Raw genomic sequence first — 23,164 nt, forward strand, 5'->3', positions numbered from 1 at the left:
AAAGTAGAATCTCAATTCAACGGCTCAGACACAAGAGGCATGTGGCAGGGTCTACAGTCAATCACGGACTACAGGAAGAAACCCAGCCCAGTCACGGACCAGGATGTCTTGCTCCCAGGCAGACTAAATAACTTTTTGCCCGCTTTGAGGACAATACAGTGCCACTGACACGGCCTGCAACGGAAACATGCGGTCTCTCCTTCACTGCAGCCGAAGTGAGTAAGACATTTAAACGTGTTAACCCTCGCAAGGCTGCAGGCCCAGACGGCATCCCCAGCCGCGCCCTCAGAGCATGCGCAGACCAGCTGGCCGGTGTGTTTACGGACATATTCAATCAATCCCTATACCAGTCTGCTGTTCCCACATGCTTCAAGAGGGCCACCATTGTTCCTGTTCCCAAGAAAGCTAAGGTAACTGAGCTAAACGACTACCGCCCGTAGCACTCACATCCGTCATCATGAAGTGCTTTGAGAGACTAGTCAAGGACCATATCACCTCCACCCTACCTGACACCCTTGACCCACTCCAATTTGCTTACCGCCCAAATAGGTCCACAGACGATGCAATCTCAACCACACTGCACACTGCCCTAACCCATCTGGACAAGAGGAATACCTATGTGAGAATGCTGTTCATCGACTACAGCTCGGCATTCAACACCATAGTACCCTCCAAGCTCGTCATCAAGCTCGAGACCCTGGGTCTCGACCCCGCCCTGTGCAACTGGGTACTGGACTTCCTGACGGGCCGCCCCCAGGTGGTGAGGGTAGGCAACAACATCTCCTCCCCGCTGATCCTCAACACTGGAGCCCCACAAGGGTGCGTTCTGAGCCCTCTCCTGTACTCCCTGTTCACCCACGACTGCGTGGCCATGCACGCCTCCAACTCAATCATCAAGTTTGCGGACGACACAACAGTGGTAGGCTTGATTACCAACAACGACGAGACGGCCTACAGGGAGGAGGTGAGGGCCCTCGGAGTGTGGTGTCAGGAAAATAACCTCACACTCAACGTCAACAAAACTAAGGAGATGATTGTGGACTTCAGAAAACAGCAGAGGGAACACCCCCCCCATCCACATCGATGGAACAGTAGTGGAGAGGGTAGCAAGTTTTAAGTTCCTCGGCATACACATCACAGACAAACTGAATTGGTCCACTCACACAGACAGCATCGTGAAGAAGGCGCAGCAGCGCCTCTTCAACCTCAGGAGGCTGAAGAAATTCGGCTTGTCACCAAAAGCACTCACAAACTTCTACAGATGCACAATCGAGAGCATCCTGGCGGGCTGTATCACCGCCTGGTATGGCAACTGCACCGCCCTCAACCGTAAGGCTCTCCAGAGGGTAGTGAGGTCTGCACAACGCATCACCGGGGGCAAACTACCTGCCCTCCAGGACATCTACACCACCCGATGCTACAGGAAGGCCATAAAGCTCATCAAGGACATCAACCACCCGAGCCACTGCCTGTTCACCCCGCTGTCATCCAGAAGGTGAGGTCAGTACAGGTGCATCAAAGCTGGGACCGAGAGACTGAAAAACAGCTTCTATCTCAAGGCCATCAGACTGTTAAACAGCCACCACTAACATTGAGTGGCTACTGCCAACACACTGTCAATGACACTGACTCTACTCCAGCCACTTTAATCATGGGAATTGATGGGAAATGATGTAAATATATCACTAGCCACTTTAAACAATGCTACCTTATATAATGTTACTTACCCTACATTGTTCATCTCATATGCATACGTTGATACTGTACTCTATATCATCGACTGCATCCTTATGTAATACATGTATCACTAGCCACTTTAACTATGCCACTTGGTTTACATACTTATCTCATATGTATATACTGTACTCGATATCATCTACTGTATCTTGCCTATGCTGCTCTGTACCATCACTCATTCATATATCTTTATGTACATATTCTTTATCCCCTTACACTGTGTATAAGACAGTAGTTTTTTTGGAATTGTTAGTTAGATTACTTGTTCGTTATTACTGCATTGTCGGAACTAGAAGCACAAGCATTTCGCTACACTCGCATTAACATCTGCTAACCATGTGTATGTGACAAATAAAATTTGATTTGATTCTTTTTCCGTAGTGTATTTCTGTATTGTTTTAGTGATTCACCATAGTGAAGGCGAAGACTCAGGTTTTCCGGGTCTCTATGTTTTTGGTTGGACAGGTTTCTCAATTTCTTTTGTAGGTTTTTGCATTCTTTATCAAATCATGTGTCATTGTTGTTTAATTTTCTTAGGTTGTATATGCTTGAAATTGTTAGATTTGATAAGGAAGTTGAAAGGTCAAATATACTGTTGAGGCTTTCTACTGCCAAGTTTCCTCCGTCACTAGCTTGTCCAGGAAGTTGTCTTAAAGGGATTTAATTTATTGTTGCCTAATTGTTTTTTGGTCGGTTTCTACACCTCTTTCCTTCTGCCTAATATTGTGCATTTTCTTTTTGTCTTTGATGCCTCATGATTGAATATTGCTCTGTTCAGGTACACAGTGAGTTTGCATGTGATCTGATAGGGATGTCAGTGGACTGACTGTGAACGCTCTGAGAGACTCTGGGTTGAGGTCAGTGATAAAGTAGTCTACAGTACTACTGCCAAGAGATGAACTATAGGGTGTACATAACATAGTCAATGGTAGGCTTCGAGAGGACTCCTATGTTCAGAACCAATTTGTGACCGAGCTGCAGGAGTTGTGACCCGTTCTTTGGTGGTTGTTCTAGGGGGGCATATTGGAGAGGGAATCTCTCTCTCTCTCTCTCTGCAACCCTCTGTCTCTTTCTCTTCCTGCCTCGCGCTCTTTTTTTCTTTCTCTCTGTGTGTGTGTGTGTGTGTGTGTGTGTGGAGTCGGGAGGCTTTAGTATACAAAGTCTGAACACTGAGCTCATTGTCTGGACACATACTGGTCTGGGTTGAGCATCATACCAGCCACACTTTGTTGAGCATAACCCCAGCCACACTTTGTTGAGCATAACCCCAGCCACACTTTGTTGAGCATCACCCCAACCACACTTTGGGGGCAGTGATCTTAGTCTCTCTATTCACGTTATTGACATGACAAGTGAAATGACTTCAGTTAAAAGGCTCAACATTTGCTTCATCTTTTCTGTTGTCACTGGTCCGTCGGGCAGGTGGGACTGATCTTTTCTGTTGTCACTGGTCTGTCGGACAGGTGGGACTGATCTTTTCTGTTGTCCCAAAGCTCAAGTCACTGGTCCTAATGTGCAAGAAACCGCAATCACATTTGAACTATTACCACTCAGAGAATCCGACAGAACATGTTGTCTCTGTCTAGAACTGGGCGTTTTATAGACACCGGTAGTTAGATCTACTTCCCGTTATGACTCTAGACTGACTAAGTGAGACAGGAAAGGGAGCTATTTCATCTACCATGGTCAGGAAATCCATTATGGATGTTTTGATGTGCAGCATGTTAAAATTGGATCCAGAATGATCAGACGATACATTTTTTTGACTCTTGCGTTCATTACTCTTGCGTAATTTGCGTTCATCTTGTCCGTGAATATTGGCATAGGTTATATGCTCTGTGTCAGAATGCATCGGCCCCTTGAGAGAGAGAGAGGTGACATTTTAATACTGCTAAATAGTTAATTACCGAGAACTAGCCAGACTAGGCTACACAATGTCATTATTTATAGGCTAGCTAAGTGTAATCAGAGATCTGTATGAAATGATGAGACACTCACATCTCGGCCCCAAACAATGACAGTCGTTGTTGTCCCAAAGGTGGGAAAACGGGCGACAAGCGTAGGTCCGAAACAAGCCCATTTTGAAATGCATTGTTAACTGACTTAGTGATAGTACGGTGGTGCTGGAAATGGAATTAACATTAACAACAGACAATATTAATGAGAATAATAACTGAAAGCAATATTAGTAGGCCAGTCTCAACATGACAAGCTATAGCATGGTGTGAAAGCTCTCCCTCTCTCTCTCTCTCTCTCTGATGCAGATATACTTAACTCACTGAGACAGTCTTGCTAGGAAAGCAGGTGGGTGTGTACACACACTCACACACACACACACACACACACACACACACACACACACACACAGGCACACACATACACTCTCTGAGAAACACACAAACTCTGAGCACACAGGACTCCATCTTTGACTTTTCTGTCTTTCCTTTCTCTCTCTCTCTCTTCTCCTCTTCCATACATCGGTCTGTCCATCCGTTCCGCCCACCTTTTAAAAAAAAAAAGTGTTCTATTGTCTTGTATGATCTCAAGATATCGTCCATGTAAAAACATGTCTGATTTAGGATGAATAATACCCTTTTGTTAATTCTATGCATTTTGCAACAGTCTTTTTGTACAGCTGTTCATTTGACAAGTTATTAGTAACTTGAGTTATGGGAAATGGATGAGACTGAATGTATTTATTTAATAGAGTAGAATAGAGAACTTAATGTGTTTCCTCTTTTTAAAATATAAGTTGTTGAATCATCGATGACTCTGTCATTTGTAACAAGTTTCTGTAAAATTATTTTTGGGAGCATTTCTAAGATACAGAAATAATTTGGTGCATATTTCAGAATTTTCCATCCAATATGCTTTATTTTTAAAATATTTTTTCTTCCCAAATTCATTTCTTCTTTTACCTTTTTATTTAACGAGGCAAGTCAGTTAACCTTCCTAGCGCAGGCGTTCCGCTAGCGGAACCCCTCGACCGCGTTCCGCTTGCGGAACCCCTCGACCGCGTTCCGCTTGCGGAACCGACCGCGCGTTCCGCCGGAACCCCGACCGCGTTCCGCTCCGCCGCTTGAACCTCGACCGCGTTCCGCTTGCGGAACCTCGACCGCGTTCCGCCTGCGGAACCCCTCGACCGCGTTCGCTTCGAACCCCCGCTTCCGCGCGGAACCCCGACCGCGTTCCGCTTGCGGAACCCCTCGACCGCGTTCCGCTTGCGGAACCCCTCGACCGCGTTCCGCTGAACCCCGCCTTGAACCGACCGCGTTCCGCTAGCGGAACCCCTCGACCGCGTTCCGCTTGCGGAACCCCTCGACCGCGTTCCGCTTGCGGAACCCCTCGACCGCGTTCCGCTTACCCCTCGACCGCGTTCTGCTGAAAAGGCAGCTCGTAAAATTAAAAAATATATTTTTGGAAATATGTAACTGTCACACATTAACAAGTCCAATACAGCAAATGAAAGATAAACATCTTGTTAATCTACCCATAGTGTCCGATTTCAAAAAGGCTTTACAGCGAAAGCACAACATATGATTGGTCAGAGCCAAGTCAAAAAAACACACAGCCATTTTCCAGGCAAAGAGTCACAAAAAGCAGAAAGAGATAAAATTAATCACTAACCTTTGATGATCTTCATCAGATGACACTCATAGGACATCATGTTACACAATACATGTATGTTTTGTTCGATAATGTGCATGTTTATATCCAACAATCTCAGTTTACATTGGTGTGTTACCTGCAGTAATGTTGAGATTTCAAAACATCTGGTGATTTTTGCAGACATTTTCATAAAACATTGATAAAAGATACAAGTGTTATTCACAGAATTAAAGAGACTTCTCCTTAATGCAACCGCTGTGTCAGATTTTTTAAAAACTTTACGGAAACAGCAGAGCCCATTACACCCAGAGAAATCTCCGCCATTTCTAACAGAAGTTAGAAATAACACCATAAATATTCTCTTACCTTTTGTTGATCTTCATCAGAAGGCACTCCCAGGAATCCCAGTTCGACAATAAATTACTGATTTGTTCCATAAAGTCCATTTATGTCCAAATAGCCACTTGTTGTTAGCGTGTTCAGCCCAGTAATCCATCTTCCTGAGGCGCGAGCACTTCCTCCAGACAATAACTCAAAGTTCCGTTACAGTCCGTAGAAACAAGTCAAACAATGTATGGAATCAATCTTTAGGATGTTTTTAGCATAAAACATCAATAAGCTTCCAACCGGAGAATTCCTATGTCTGAAGAAAAGCACTGGAACAAGAGCTAACTCTGTCGGGAGCGTGCGTCACGAGCCTGAGACACTCTGCCAGACCACTGACTCAAACAGGTCTCATGAGCCCCTCCTTTATAGTAGAATCCTCAAACCAGTTTCTAAAGACGGTTGACATCTAGTGGAAGCCGTAGGAAGTGCAACTTGACTCCATAGACACCTCATCCATATTTCAATGTGTATTCGGTAGGCCAAGCTCTGAAAAACTACAAACTTCAGATGTTCCATTCCCTGGTTGGATTTTTCTCAGGTTTTCGCCTGCCATATAAGTTCTGTTTTACTCAGACATTATTCAAACAGTTTTAGAAACTTCAATGTTTTCTATCCAATAATAATAATAATAATAATAATAATAATAATAATAATAATAATATGCATATATTAGCATCTGGGACAGAGTAGGCAGCAGTTCACTGTGGGCACGCTATTCATCCAAAAGTGAAAATGATGCCCCCTATCCCAAAAAGGTTAAGAACAAATTGTTATTTACAATGACGGCCTACCAGGGAACAGTCGGTTAACTGCCTAGATCAGGGGGCAGAACAACAGATTATTTTCCTTGTCAGCTCGGGGATTCGATCTAGCAACCTATCCATCTGTACTGTCATTTCCTCTTTGTTAATAATGAACTCTTTTGACCTAAATTACTTTTAGTTTTTTAAAGATGAGTATTGACTTGCGTGATCATACAATAAGGGGATCTGCTCTACCTATGTTATGCAGGAAAAAGTCAGTTCTAAATTAATTTGTCTTGGTTAAAAACAGGGTGTCACCCAGTCAGCTTTGATTAAATTACCAACGTGGATAATCTTTGTTTCACTCCAAATGTTTTATTTGCACAAAAGATACAAGAACGTACTCCTCCATTTACATTTACCTTCGGGAAGTTTTCCGAACCCTTGACTTTTCCCACATTTTGTTACATTACAGCCAGGGATGCACGATATTCCTGACATTTTAATCCCTGTAACAATTCCCTGTCTTAGGTCAGTTAGGATCACAACTTTTTTTTAAGAATGTGAAATGTCAAAATAATAGTTGTGATTTATTTCAGTTTCTATTTCTTTCATCACATTCCTAGTGTGTCAGAAGTTTACATACACTCAATTAGTATTTGGTAGCATTGTCTTTAAATTGTTTAACTTGGGCCAAGCATTTCGGGTTGCCTTCCACAAGCTTCCCACAATAAGTTGGGTGAATTTTGTCCCATTGCTCCTGACAGAGCTGGTGTAACTGAGTCAGGTTTGTAGGCCTCCTTGCTCGCACAAGCTTTTTCAATTCTGCCCACAATATTTCTTTAGGATTGAGGTCAGGGCTTTGTGATGGCCATTCCAATACCTTGACTTTGTTGTCCTTAAGCCATTTACCACAACTTTGGAAGTATGCTTGGGGTCATTGTCCATTTGGGAGACCCATTTGTGACCAAGCTTTAACTTCCTGACTGATGTCTTGATGTTGCTTCAATATGTCCACATTTTCCTCCCTCATGAAGCCATCTATTTTGTGAAGTGCACCAGTCCCTCCTGCAGCAAAGTACCCCCACAACATGATGCCGCCACCCCCGTGCTTCACGGTTGGGATGGTGTTCTTCAGCTTGCAAGCATCCCCCTTTTTCCTCCAAACAATACGATGGTCATTATGGCCAAACAGTTCTATTTTTGTTTCATCAGACCAGAGGACATTTCTCCAAAAAGTACGTTCTTTGTCCCCATGTGCAGTTGCAAACCGTAGTCTGGCTTTTTTCTATGGCGGTTTTGGAGCAGTGGCTTCTTCCTTGTTGAGTGGCCGAGCAGGGCGCAAATTTGACCAACTGACTTGTTGGAAAGGTGGCTCGTTGAAAGTCACTGAGCTCTTCAGTAAGGCCAATTTACTGCCAGTGTTTGTTTATGGAGATTGCATGGCTGTGTGCTCAATTTTATACACCTTTCCGCAACAGGTGTGGCTGAAATAGCCGAATCCACTCATTTGAAGTGGTGTGTACATACTTTTGTGTATATACAGTATATGTTAAACATACTGTAGACGTCTCAAAGTTGACTTCCATGTGTCTGCCCCCCCCCCAGGGACTGTTGTCCCTGATACAATCATATCAGGGATGCCTTAGGTGTCCTAAAACACACCTTCCAACTGCCGATTGCCCAAGTAAGAAATTAGGTCCCATAAACCAACGTTCCAATGCTGCCTCCTCTTCAAGCGCCCCGCCAAAAACCCCTATTTGCCTACGAGAGGATCATCCTATCAAAACATAACAAGACAAGTGAAATAGAGAAATAAATGAGGAAGTGGTGAGGGCTTTATTTAGTTAAGGAGCCCAATCTGTTATCTCATATGTCAACCGCACCACTAATAGATCCCTGCTCGGTCTACTTACAACCTTTCCCTCGTTCTTCCTCTCCTCCTTTCCTCTCTCCTTCTCCCTGTCTTATTGGCCTGCTCTCCTGGGACTAGTTGTCCTCATTTAATAGAGATTCAATCAGAAGGACTTGAACGCACACACACACCGCACACCACACACAAACACACACACACACACAGGCAGCTGTTGGGGATTAGGCTGGTCTTATTCAGTAGCTGAAGACACAAACCCACCACTGCGTAGAATACAATAGAACAGACTAGACTAGTTCAAATTAAGGAGAGAGCTGGGTGGAAAAGCAGGTTCATGTTTATTGGGATGAGTCATATATATATATATATACACACACACACACACACACACACACACACACACACACACACAATATATATATATTAAATAAATAAAACCTTTTCACGTCCTGTCAGAATGACTCCTGTGGGGGCGTGGGTCCAAAAATGTATAAATCAAATATAAGACAAAACACACAACAAGAGAGACAACACTACATAGACGACACTACATAGAGACAACACCATGGTAACGAAACTACAGAGACGACGACACTAGAGAGACGGCGACACTAGAGAGACGCGACACTAGAGAGACGCGACACTAGAGAGACGCGACACTAGAGAGACGACGACACTAGAGAGACGCGACACTAGAGAGACGCGACACTAGAGAGACGCGACACTAGAGAGACGCGACACTAGAGAGACGCGACACTAGAGAGACGCGACACTAGAGAGACGCGACACTAGAGAGACGCGACACTAGAGAGACGCGACACTAGAGAGACGCGACACTAGAGAGACGCGACACTAGAGAGACGCGACACTAGAGAGACGCGACACTAGAGAGAGGCGACGCGACACTAGAGAGACGCGACACTAGAGAGACGCGACACTAGAGAGACGCGACACTAGAGAGACGCGACACTAGAGAGACGCGACACTAGAGAGAGGCGCGACACTACATAGAGAGAAGGTAACAACACTAGGAGAGGCGACGCTACATAGGAGAGGCGACGCTACATAGAGGAGGCGACGCTACATAGGAGAGGCGACGCTACATAGAGAGAGGCGGCGCTACATAGGAGAGGCGGCGCTACATAGAGAGAGGCGGCGCTACATAGGAGAGGCGGCGCTACATAGAGGAGAGGCGGCGCTACATAGAGGAGAGGCGGCGCTACATAGAGGAGAGGCGGCGCTACATAGAGGAGAGGCGGCGCTACATAGAGAGAGGCGACGCGGCGCTACATAGAGAGAGGCGACGCGACATAGAGAGAGAGGCGACGCGACATAGAGAGAGGCGACACCATGGTAACACCACTACATAGAGAGACGACACTACATAAAGAGAGGAGAGGCGGCGCTACATAGAGAGAGGAGGGGCGGCGCTACATAGAGAGAGGCGACGCGACATAGAGAGAGGCGACGCGACATAGAGAGAGGCGACGCGACATAGAGAGAGGCGACACCATGGTAACACCACTACATAGAGAGACGACACTACATAAAGAGAGACCCAAGACAGCATCACGGTAACAACACAACATGGTAGCAGCTCAAAACATGGTACATTCTAGAGATGGAATGGTGTGAACATTTCATATCCTGACGACAGCGACCAAAATGATCACGGTTGTCAGTATTGTCACGGTATTTTAAAAGTATGCTGGAAATGCTCAGAGGTTCAAGGAGCTGGCACAGTTGCTCCATGACACTTATGTCGACATCATTTGGGCATCAGATTCCACGTTCCTCGTTCTCCAGCCAGTGTCACACAGACTGGCTGCTGTTCTCTGATTAAACGCTCAAGCATCGTGTGTGTGTGTGTGTGTAGAGCCCCCACCGGGTCACCACATCATCATGGATCAGAGCCTTCTGTGGCAATGTTGAGGGCAGCTTGCTTTTTCTCTCCGTCCTCTCCTTCTCTTCCAGCTCCGTGAGAAGCCTTGGACCAGATGACGGCAGGCCTTGACTGCTGTGTCAACTCTCTGAATTTTTCAGAGCCTTTGAGATGGCCAGGTTCAAATGAAGGTCGAAGCACCAAAGCCACAGATCTAGGACCTGTTCAAAAGCCTTGGTCGTGTTTGTTGCGTTTTCTGTGGTTTTCAGACCTGGTCTTCATTGTTGATTTCCCCCCCACCACACACTCTTCCAGTATATACAACAACAACAAAAAAACACTTGTGAGCTGAGTGATCTTCTGGGGAGAACTGTTGGAGAACTTCCCAGGCAGTTTGATTCCAGGCAGTTTGATTCCAGGCAGTTTGATTCCAGGCAGTTTGATTCCAGGCAGTTTGATTCCAGGCAGTTTGATTCCAGGCAGTTTGATTCCAGGCAGTTTGATTCCAGGCAGTTTGATTCCAGTTGCTTGGGGTCAGGTAATGTATAGTGAAGCTGATGTAGGGTTGACTACATTTGCACACACTGTGTATATAGACAATTTCTATTGTTATTGACTACGTTTGTTTATCCCATCTGTAACTCTGTTTTTTGTCACACTGCTTTGCTTTATCTTGGCAAGGTCGCAGTTGTAAATGAGAACTTGTTCTCAACCAGCCTACCTGGTTAAATAAAGGGTTAGGGTTATATAAATACCTGGTTAAATAAAGGTGAAAGAAAATTTTAAAAACAGTATGGGGTGCAGTGATATATAAGGAGCATTGGTGGAAAATCTGATGGCTGAATGGTAAAGAACATCATCTACCTGCCAATCTATAAATTACGTCTCCGTAATCTAGCATGGGTAGGAGGGTCATCTGAATCAGGATTAGTTTGGCAGCTGGGGTGAAAGAGGAGCGATTACGCTACAGGAAACCAAGTCTAGATTTAACTTTAACTTCTTGCGTCGAGCCATCCCGGATCCGGGATCGTAAATACAGCCTCAAGCTCATTACCATAACGCAATGTTAACTATTCATGAAAATCGCAAATTAAATGAAATTAATATGCTAGCTCTCAAGCTTAGCCTTTTGTTAACAACACTGTCATCTCAGATTTTCAAAATATGCTTCTCAACCATAGCAAAACAAGCATTTGTGTAACAGCTAGCGCAGCTAGCGTAGCATTTAGCGTTAGCATCAGCAGGCAACATTTTCACAAAAACCAGAATCATTCAAATAAAATAATTTACCTTTTGAAGAACTTCAGATGTTTTCAATGAGGAGACTCAGTTAGATAGCAAATGCTCAGTTTTTCCTGAAAGATTAATTGTTTAGGAGAAATTGCTCCGTTTGGTGCGTCACGTTTGGCTACCAAAAAAAAACGAGAATTCAGTCTTCAAAACGCCAAACTTTTTTCCAAATTAACTCCATAATATCGACTGAAACATGGTAAACGTTGTTTATAATCAATCCTCAAGGTGTTTTTCACATATCTCTTCATGATATATCGTTCGTTGAAAGCCTCCTCTCTCCTCTCAATCACTGGTATGACTGCGTGCAGCTTGTAGATTACGCACCAATTTAGACAAAGGACACCGGGCGGACCCCTGGTAAATGTAGTCTCTTATGGCCAATCTTCCAATGATATGCCTACAAATACGTCACGTCACAATGCTGCAGACACCTTGGAGAAACGATAGAAAGAGCAGGCTCATTCCCGGCGCATTCACAGCCATATAAGAAGACAATGGAAAACAGAGCTTCAAAAATTCTGCCCATTTCCTGGTTGAAGTTTCATCTTGGTTTCGCCTGTAGCATGAGTTCTGTGGCACTCGCAGATAATATCTTTGCAGTTTTGGAAACCTTAGTGTTTTCTTTCCAAAGCTGCCAATTATATGCATAGTCGAGCATCTTTTCGTGACAAAATATTGCGCTTAAAACGGGCACGTTTTTTAATCCATAAATTAAAAGAGCGCCCCCTATATCCAAGAAGTTAACCTGCAGCTTTGATATGTGCTGAGAGAAGGACAGTGCACCATCTAGCCATACTCCCAAGTACTTGTATGAGGTGACTACCTCAAGCTCTAAACCCTTAGAGGTAGTAATCACACCTGTAGGGAGAGGGGCATTCTTCTTACCAAACCACATGACCTTTGTTATGGAGGTGTTCAGAACAAGGTTAAGGGCAGAGAGAGCTGATTGGACACTAAGCTTTGTTGTAGAGTGTTTAACACAACATCTGGGGAGGGACCTGCTGAGTATAAGACTGTATCTGCATGTAAATGGATGAGAGAGCTCAGGCAGTAGGCAGCTATGTTGATGTAAATTGAGATGAGCGTGGGGCCTAGGATTGAGCCTTGGGGTACTCCCTTGGTGCCATGCAGGGGCTGAGGACAGCAGATTTTCTGACTTTATACACTGCACTCTTTGAGAGAGGTAGTTAGCAAACTAGGCCAAAGACCCCTCAGACACCAATAGTCTTTAGCTGGCCCACAAGAAAGGACAACATTGCTTAGAATCAAGGTTACACATCCATAACCTGAGCGGGAACCAGATTTCTTACCAGAGAGAATACTATAGACCATCAAGAAAGCCAGTCAGTTGGTTATTGTCAAGTTTTTCAAACACTTTTGATAAACAGGGCAAAATATAAATAGACCTGTAACAGTTAAGATCAGCTTGACCTCCCCTTTAAATAAAGGATGAACCGTGGCTGCCTTCCAAGCAATGGGAACCTCCCCAGGAAGGAAAAAGGCTTGGCGATGATCGGGGCAGCAACCTTAAAGAAGAAAGGGTCTAAACCATCTGACACAGATGGTTTTTATTGGGTCAAGTTTAAGGAGCTGCTTTAGCACCTCTGACTCAGTGACCACCTGCAGGGAGAAACTTTTGTAGCGGGGCAAGGGGAAAAAGAGGGAGGAGCATTGGTGATAGTCTCATTCGACAGGGTGGTTGATGAGGAAATGTTGGATGGGCAAGGAGACATGGCTGAGTCAAATAGGAATCCTGACTTAATGAAGTGGCGATTTAAAGAGCTCAGCCATGTGCTTCTTGTCAGTAACAACCACATCATCACCATTAAGGGACATGTGGTCCTTGTCAGTAACAACCACATCATCAACATTAAGGGACATGGGCTCCTTGTCAGTAACAACCACATCATCACCATTAAGGGACATGTGCTGCTTGTCAGTAACAACCACATCATCAACATTAAGGGACATGTGCAGCCGTGAGGAGGAGGGTTTATTCTCCAGGTCTATAACTGTTTTCCAGAACTTCTTGGGGTTAGACCCATAAAGAAACAACTGCTTCTTAAAGTAACTAGCTTGGGCCTTCCAGATTAGCCTGAGTACACTTCATTTCTCATTTGCCTGAACGATAGCCAGTCAACCTGAGTGTGTGCCGAGCCTTTCGCCAAATGCAATTCTTGAGGTGGAGTAACTCTACAAGATCACGGATGAACCAGGGGCCGAACCTGTTTTTAATTGCCATTTTCTTTATGGGGGCGTGTTTGTTAACATTACCACGAAAAATATCTAAAAAGAAGGTCCACGCGTCCTTGACAGAGGGGATCAAGCCGATTCTATAACTTTTTTTTACCAAGCGTCTATGACAAATCACGACAGGTCGTTTTACTGAGCAGGCCATTACGAACACAGGCTGTAAAACAGTGATCACTAAGGTCATTACAGAAAACACCAGACCTGATACCTATCAGGATTATTTGTGAAGATCACCAGCGAGGAGAGTAGCCTTTTCTGGGTGTTTGGTGTCGTGTGTGTGTGTGTGTGTGTGTGTGTATGTGTATATACCTTGTGGGATTGGTAACAATCTTGTCCTGGAGGCAGAACTGAATGATTTCTGATAGCTTTGTGGCTGTGCTAGCTCATGATCACTCTGCAGAGCTGCCTCCAGAACAAGATTCATGACGAGAAAAGCTAACCTGTGATGGATACAGTAGACTGGCCGGAGAGATGGGGAAACAGTCGAGGAGGAATGGAGGGAGGGAGGGGAGAGAAACAGTCGAGGAGGGGAGATGAATGAATGGGGGAATGGAGGGAGGGGGGGAGGGAGGGAGGGGAGAGAAACAGTCGGGGGGGGGGAGAGAAACAGTCGAGGAGGGGAGAGGGGAGGGGAGAGAAACAGTCGGAGGGGGAGGGGGAGAAACAGTCGGGGGGAGGGGGAGGTCGGGGGAGGGGAGAGAAACAGTCGAGGGGGGAGGGAGGGAGGGGAGAGAAACAGTCGGGGGAGGGAGGGAGGGGAGAGAAACAGTCGGGGGAGGGGAAGAAACAGTCGGGAGGGGAGGGAAAAACAGTCGGGAGGGGAAGGGGGAGAGAAACAGTCGGGGGAGGGGGAGAAACAGTCGAGGGGAGGGAGGGAGGGAGGGGAGAGAAACAGTCGGAGGGAGGGGAGAGAAACAGTCGAGGAGGAATGGTGGGGAAAGCTAAAGGGACACGACTGGGAAGTAGAGAGAGAAAATTAATGTGCCCAAAGAGTGAGAGGGTTGGCGCGTGTCTGGAGGAGGCTGGTACGAGCTCTTTTGAATAGCTCGAGCTGTGTGTGTGTGTGTGTGTGTGTGCTCTCCCTGCTTTGAGGACCAAACCCCTCTCAACCAGGGAGCCATTGAGGATCGCGACTCCGAATTAGAGCCACATTACCCTGACACTCGCCCTCCCTCTCGCCCGGTCTCCTTTCCTCTTCTGTCTCCTCTCTATCCACTCCCCTGTCATGTCTACTGTCTCTCCTCTGTCTCCACTCTATCCACTCCCCTGTCATGTCTACTGTCTCTCCTCTGTCTCCACTCTATCCACTCCCCTGTCATGTCTACTGTCTCTCCTCTGTCTCCACTCTATCCACTCCCCTGTCATGTCTACTGTCTCTCCTCTGTCTCCACTCTATCCACTCCCCTGTCATGTCTACTGTCTCTCCTCTGTCTCCACTCTATCCACTCCCCTGTCATGTCTACTGTCTCTCCTCTGTCTCCACTCCCACTCCCCTGTCATGTCTACTGTCTCTCCTCTGTCTCCACTCTATCCACTCCCCTGTCATGTCTACTGTCTCTCCTCTGTCTCCACTCCCACTCCCCTGTCATGTCTACTGTCTCTCCTCTGTCTCCACTCCCACTCCCCTGTCATGTCTACTGTCTCTCCTCTGTCTCCATGTCATGTCTACTGTCTCTCCTCTGTCTCCACTCTATCCACTCCCCTGTCATGTCTACTGTCTCTCCTCTGTCTCCACTCTATCCACTCCCCTGTCATGTCCTGTCTCTCCTCTGTCTCCACTCCCACTCCCCTGTCATGTCTACTGTCTCTCCTCTGTCTCCACTCTATCCACTCCCCTGTCATGTCTACTGTCTCTCCTCTGTCTCCACTCTATCCACTCCCCTGTCATGTCTACTGTCTCTCCTCTGTCTCCACTCTATCCACTCCCCTGTCATGTCTACTGTCTCTCTCTGTCTCCACTCTATCCACTCCCCTGTCATGTCTACTGTCTCTCCTCTGTCTCCACTCTATCCACTCCCCTGTCATGTCTACTGTCTCTCCTCTGTCTCCACTCCACTCCCCTGTCATGTCTACACTCCCTCTGTCATGTCATGTCTACTGTCTCTCCTCTGTCTCCACTCTATCCACTCCCCTGTCATGTCTACTGTCTCTCCTCTGTCTCCACTCTATCCACTCCCCTGTCATGTCTACTGTCTCTCCTCTGTCTCCACTCTATCCACTCCCCTGTCATGTCTACTGTCTCTCCTCTGTCTCCACTCTATCCACTCCCCTGTCATGTCTACTGTCTCTCCTCTGTCTCCACTCTATCCACTCCCCTGTCATGTCTACTGTCTCTCCTCTGTCTCCACTCTATCCACTCCCCTGTCATGTCTACTGTCTCTCCTCTGTCTCCACTCTATCCACTCCCCTGTCATGTCTACTGTCTCTCCTCTGTCTCCACTCTATCCACTCCCCTGTCATGTCTACTGTCTCTCCTCTGTCTCCACTCTATCCACTCCCCTGTCATGTCTACTGTCTCTCCTCTGTCTCCACTCTATCCACTCCCCTGTCATGTCTTCCTCTGTCTCCATGTCTGTCTACTGTCTCTCCTCTGTCTCCACTCTATCCACTCCCCTGTCATGTCTACTGTCTCTCCTCTGTCTCCACTCTATCCACTCCCCTGTCATGTCTACCACTCTCCTCCATTCTTTCTCTCTCTGTCCCACTCTTTCTGTCCTTTGGTTCCTGTCTCACTCCACTTCCTCCATTCTCTGTCATCAGGCCAGGTAGTCCTGAGGCATGGTCCTAGGGCTCAGGTCCTCCGAGAGAAAGAAACAGAGAATTAGAGAGAGCATACTTAAATTCACACAGGACATCGGATGAGACAGGAGAAGTACTCCAGATATAACAGACTGGCCCTAGCCCCCCGACAAAAACTACTGCAGCATAAATACTGGAGGCTGAGACGGGAGGGGCCAGGAGACACTGTGGCCCCATCCGATGATACCCCCAGACAGGGCCAAACAGGCAGGATATAACCCCACCCACTTTGCCAAAGCACAGCCCCCACACCACTAGAGGGATATCTTCAACCACCAACTTACCATCCTGAGACCGGAACCGGCCAGGCAGAGACAGCAAAGGCGGTTCGTTGCTCCAGAGCCTTTCCGTTCACCTTCCCACTCCTGGGCCAGACTACACTCAATCATGTGACCTACTGAAGAGATGAGTCTTCAGTAAAGACTTAAAGGTTGAGACCGAGTTTGCGTCTCTTACATGGGTAGGCAGACCGTTCCATAAAAATGTAGCTCTATAAGAGAAAGCCCTACCTCCGGCTGTTTGCTTAGAAATTCTAGGGAAAATTAGGAGGCCTGCGTCTTGTGACCGTAGCGTACGTGTAGGTATGTACGGCAGGACCATTTCAGAGAGATAGGTAGGAGCAAGCCCATGTAATGCTTTGTAGGTTAGCAGTAAAACCTTGAAATCAGCCCTTGTCTTAACAGGAAGCCAGTGTAGGGAGGCTAGCACTGGAGTAATATGATCACATTTTTTAGTTCTAGTCAGGATTCTAGCAGCCGTATTTAGCACTAACTGAAGTTTATTTAGTGCTTTATCCGGGTAGCCGGAAAGTAGAGCATTGCAGTAGTCTAACCTAGAAGTGACAAAAGCATGGATTAATTTTTCTGCATCATTTTTGGACAAAAAGTTTCTGATTTTTGCAATGTTACGTAGATGGAAAAAAGCTGTCCTTGAAACAGTCTTGATATGTCCTTCAAAAGAGAGATCAGGGTCCAGAGTAACGCTGAGGTCCTTCTCTACTGCTTTCTCTCCTATGTCTCATCTCCTATGTCTCATCTCCTAGCAGGGTGTGATGATTACCCTGCCAGATCCTTTTTGTACTAATTAGAGTTTGGATTAGCCTTTTCGTTAATGTCTCTTTTATCTATCCGTTCAGCCGTGTTATCTCTTCATTTCTGATATAAATGTTTTTATCTATCCCATCCTCTTAGATCCGTGGAACATTCCTCAGAACACGTGTCCAACTCCACGGAGGATTCTGTCTGCTTGTTTTCACTCCTCCCTTTTACCTGGTTGATGAGGTCACTAATTAGTAAGGAACTTGCCTCACCTGCTTATCTAGGTCTTAATTGAAAGTAAAAACCGTGGAATGAGTTTGACACCGCGTATGTTTTAAAGGAGTAGCCCCCCCAAGCGGACTGCGTTTTCTGTTACGCTGACAGGCACAGAGGTAGATGGGTACACGTACTGACAACTAGGAGAACACGTTGATCGTTCCTTCTCTTTGTGTGTGTGTGAGAGGAAGTGGTACACTGTCTGGTAATTTTAGGGAGCGTTATGTTCTCATTACTGATGGTGTGCCTGCCTTCTGTAATGTCAATGCCCCCCCCTCACTAAATTTAGGCTAAATGTAGGGAGCCTGAAGAGACTACAGTACATGAGACCATTTAGGAGCATCTTAGCATTGAGGTTAGAGAGACTCCTCCGAGACGTTGACACTCAGTTGTCACATTCTAAATCAAATCAAAATCAAATCAAATTTTATTTGTCACATACACATGGTTAGCAGATGTTATTTGTCACATACACATGGTTAGCAGATGTTAATGCGAGTGTAGCGAAATGCTTGTGCTTCTAGTTCCGACAATGCAGTAATAACGAACAAGTAATCTAACTAACAATTCCAAAAAACTACTGTCTTATACACAGTGTAAGGGGATAAAGAATATGTACATAAGGATATATGAATGAGTGATGGTACAGAGCAGCATAGGCAAGATACAGTAGATGATATCGAGTACAGTATATACATATGAGATGAGTATGTAAACCAAGTGGCATAGTTAAAGTGGCTAGTGATACATGTATTACATAAGGATGCAGTCGATGATATAGAGTACAGTATTTACGTATGCATATGAGATGAATAATGTAGGGTAAGTAACATTATATAAGGTAGCATTGTTTAAAGTGGCTAGTGATATATTTACATCATTTCCCATCAATTCCCATTATTAAACTGGTTGGAGTAGAGTCAGTGTCATTGACAGTGTGTTGGCAGTAGCCACTCAATGTTAGTGGTGGCTGTTTAACAGTCTGATGGCCTTGAGATAGAAGCTGTTTTTCAGTCTCTCGGTCCCAGCTTTGATGCACCTGTACTGACCTCGCCTTCTGGATGACAGCGGGGTGAACAGGCGGTGGCTCGGGTGGTTGATGTCCTTGATGATCTTTATGGCCTTCCGGTAGCATCGGGTGGTGTAGGTGTCCTGGAGGGCAGGTAGTTTGCCCCCGGTGATGCGTTGTGCAGACCTCACTACCCTCTGGAGAGCCTTACGGTTGAGGGCGGTGCAGTTGCCATACCAGGCGGTGATACAGCCCGCCAGGATGCTCTCGATTGTGCATCTGTAGAAGTTTATGAGTGCTTTTGGTGACAAGCCGAATTTCTTCAGCCTCCTGAGGTTGAAGAGTCGCTGCTGTGCCTTCCTCACGATGCTGTCTGTGTGAGTGGACCAATTCAGTTTGTCTGTGATGTGTATGCCGAGGAACTTAAAACTTGCTACCCTCTCCACTACTGTTCCATCGATGTGGATGGGGGGGTGTTCCCTCTGCTGTTTCCTGAAGTCCACAATCATCTCCTTAGTTTTGTTGACGTTGAGTGTGAGGTTATTTTCCTGACACCACACTCCGAGGGCCCTCACCTCCTCCCTGTAGGCCGTCTCGTCGTTGTTGGTAATCAAGCCTACCACTGTTGTGTTGTACGGAAACTTGATGATTGAGTTGGAGGCGTGCGTGGCCACGCAGTCGTGGATGAACAGGGAGTACAGGAGAGGGCTCAGAACGCACCCTTGTGGGGCCCCAGTGTTGAGGATCAGCGGGGAGGAGATGTTGTTGCCTACCCTCACCACCTGGGGGCGGCCCGTCAGGAAGTCCAGTACCCAGTTGCACAGGGTGGGGTCGAGACCCAGGGTCTCGAGCTTGATGACGAGCTTGGAGGGTACTATGGTGTTGAATGCCGAGCTGTAGTCGATGAACAGCATTCTCACATAGGTATTCCTCTTGTCCAGATGGGTTAGGGCAGTGTGCAGTGTGGTTGAGATTGCAGATTAATATCCAATGGTGGCAGTGTCCGTGGGTCTGCTTAGCTCAGTGGCTGTTCTGTTACCCGACTGTGGCAGTGTCCGTGGGTCTGCTTAGCTCAGTGGCTGTTCTGTTATCCAACGGTGTCCGTGGGTCTGCTTAGCTCAGTGGCTGTTCTGTTATCCAACGGTGTCCGTGGGTCTGCTTAGCTCAGTGGCTGTTCTGTTATTGGCTACTGTTTCTCACTCTACATTGTTTTGCTTTAATTGCAGTTCGATTGGTCTCTGAAGCACATTTCATGGACAACTTCTCTGCCTTGTCTTGTTGATCTTGACATCTGATTGGTTCTCTCTCTCTTCCTCAGGTGTATCGTGGGCTGGACATCATAACCAATAAGGTGACGGCTGAGGAGTGTGCCCAGTGCAGTCATCACATGATCAGCTTCGTGGATCCCTTGGTCAGCAGCTACACTGTGGTAGACTTCAGGAACAAGGCCCTGGCTCTCATATCCTTTATGAATGTACTTCCTGTATGGGTGAGACATGTGGACCACAACGCTCGCGCACGTCAACGAGCGTCTGCGTAGCCAGGCGCTAAAATAGAACTTGGTTGTATTTGTGGCGCTTGACGCGCTGCCAGTCCCGCCTCTCCAATCTCATTGGTTTTTAGGAGCACATACCCACTTGGGTGATTGGAAGATGAACTGAGGTCCACACTCCAGTCCAGTTGGTGGTGGTAATGCTTGTGCATTTCAGGAAAAATAGCAACCCAATGTTTATATCCCAGGACAAACTAGTTAGCATCAGCTAGCTAAACGATACCAATACTGATAACCAATATTTCAAATTTTAGTGGCTTTTTAAGCCTTCTAGTACAGTTAAATAGTTAAAACACACATGGACTCAACATCTCAGTGCAAGAGGCGTCACTACCGTCCCTGGTTCGAATCCAGGCTGTATCACATCTGGCCGTGATGGGGCGTCCCATAGGGAGCTGCACAATTGGCCCAGCATAGTCCGGGTTTAGCAGAGGTAGGCGTGGATGTTTTGGAGTCAGATAACTCTGAGGACGTTGGGGGAAAAATATCTTAGGTATTGAGTAGACTGATATCCCATTTCATTGATCCCTAATCCTTAGGTAATGCTGTACAATGCAATATGAATGTCAATACACACAATAGGCTGACTGGGGAGGTGATTTGACACAGTCACAGTCCCGCGATAAGAGCTACAATGCTAATATTTGAGTAAACTCTTAACAGTTGTGCTATGTGGGTGTCACTGAGTAGACTGATACCCCATTTCATTGCTCCAAATTCCAACCTTGTTTAACATTTATCTTGTAAATATGTCACGATTCCACCAATTGTAACCTTCTGCATCACTTTCGAAGAGGTACTTTTATTTTGAAGGCAAACCGCAAAGTCCACTATTGTGCCTAATCCTTATTGTGGCTAGCTTCACAACCCGGTCCGGTCGAGCCTCACTAGCCAGATGAAGCTAGCTGTCTGCTTACAACGTTAGCTTTTGGGCAACAGGGTTAAGTAGCTGGGTAGCTATTTATTTTCAAGAAGTAAAATTCAATTTCAGTAGGCGAACAACAAGTGGCTACCTACCTAACTAATACTTACTCACAAGGATTCCTAAACCATTGTTGTTGTACAGCTTTGTGTAGTGCTACTGATAGTAGTGACGTGCAAATTCATTAATAGTTCATTAAAACCTCTTAGAGCCAGGTGAGACGCTAGCATCCCACCTAGCCAACAGGAAATGGAAGTGCGCAACGCCAAATGCTAATAGTACTCGATAAAACTCAAACTTTAATTAAAACACACATGCAGGGTACTGAATTAAAGCTACACTCGTTGTGAATCTAGCCAACATGTCAGATTTTTAAAATGCTTTTCGGCGAAAGCATGAGAAGCTATTAACTGATAGCTCATATTCTCAACCCCCCGAAATACCCAAAGGGGACGTAAACAAAAGAATTAGCGTAGCCGGCGCTACACAAAACGCAGAAATAAAATATAAAACATGCATTACCTTTGACAAGCTTCTTTGTTGGCATTCCAATATGTCCCATAAACATCACAATTGGGTCTTTTTTTCAATTAAATCCGTCCATGTATACCCAAAATGTCCATTTATGAAGCCCGCCTGATCCAGGAAAAAACAGCTTTCCAAAACGCAACGTCATTTTTTAAAATGAAAAAAGTTGCCTATAAACTTTGACAAAACACTTCAAACTACTTTTGTAACCCAACTTTAGGTATTAGTAAACGTTAATAATCGATCAAATTGATCACGGGGCGATCTGTATTCAATAGCAGCTACTCTTGAAATCATGGTCCACATTCTCTCTTCCATAAACTTCCTGTTGTGTACTCGACGCGAGGAAGTGCCTATTTCTCATATCACCAAGGATTAACTTCAATGTAATTGCCAGTACTGGCGACATCGTGTGGAAGCTGTAGGAACTGTAAACTTACCGCTATCTATTTTCCCTTGCCATAGACAATTCAGAGACTGGCGGATGGATACTGTTTTTTTTGTGAACAGGTTTTTCTTGGATTTCGCTTGCTATTCACGTTCTGTTATAGTCACAGACATGATTTAACCCGTTTTAGAAACTTCACAGAGTGTTTTCTATCCACACATACTAATCATATGCATATACTATATTCCTGGCATGAGTAGCAGGACGTTGAAATTTTGCGCAATTTTTTTTTTAACAAAATGTTGAAAAAAATTCAAGAGAGCCTTAAGAGGTTTTTAATAGTTCATAAATAATTAATTAATAGTTCATTTATTAATAGTTCATTAATAATTATACGACGTGTCAAATTAAAAGCTTATTTAACGAGTCAAATAGTATTATTTAATAATATAATATTTTGACGTGCATCTTCTTTGACATGTAAACGACGTTCCATAGTATGTATGTCGTGAAGCAGCGACCGAGAGACGGACAGGGGGGAGGGAGAGACGGACAGGGGGAGGGAGAGACGGACGGGGGGAGGGAGAGACGGACGGGGGGGAGGGAGAGACGGACGGGGGGAGGGAGAGACGGACGGGGGGAGGGAGAGACGGACGGGGGAGGGAGAGACGGACGGGGGGAGGGAGAGACGGACAGGGGGGAGGGTGAGACGGACGGGGGGAGGGAATAGACGGAGGGGGGGAGAGACGGACCCGGGGGGTGGGACTGGATTTTTAGGGAGCAGATCGGACGGACGGGGGAGATTCCGAGACATTGTTTACGGCATCGTGGGAGGGAGAGACGGATCGACCCAGAGGAAATCCATTGATTTGGGAA

General features: G+C 45.9%; 1 protein-coding gene across 1 annotated transcript in view; it reads left to right on the plus strand.

The window, feature by feature from the left end:
* Positions 1 to 23,164, plus strand: part of trit1 (tRNA isopentenyltransferase 1) — a 75,823-nt gene that overhangs the window by 11,383 nt on the left and 41,276 nt on the right. Inside the window, exon 2 of the mRNA XM_042295086.1 lies at positions 20,217 to 20,357. Within this exon, the coding sequence (XP_042151020.1) occupies positions 20,217 to 20,357 (141 nt within the window). The remainder of the gene's footprint in view (positions 1 to 20,216; positions 20,358 to 23,164) is intronic.

The sequence above is a fragment of the Oncorhynchus tshawytscha genome, linkage group LG13, assembly GCF_018296145.1.
Source record: "Oncorhynchus tshawytscha isolate Ot180627B linkage group LG13, Otsh_v2.0, whole genome shotgun sequence".
Lineage (NCBI taxonomy): Eukaryota > Metazoa > Chordata > Actinopteri > Salmoniformes > Salmonidae > Oncorhynchus > Oncorhynchus tshawytscha.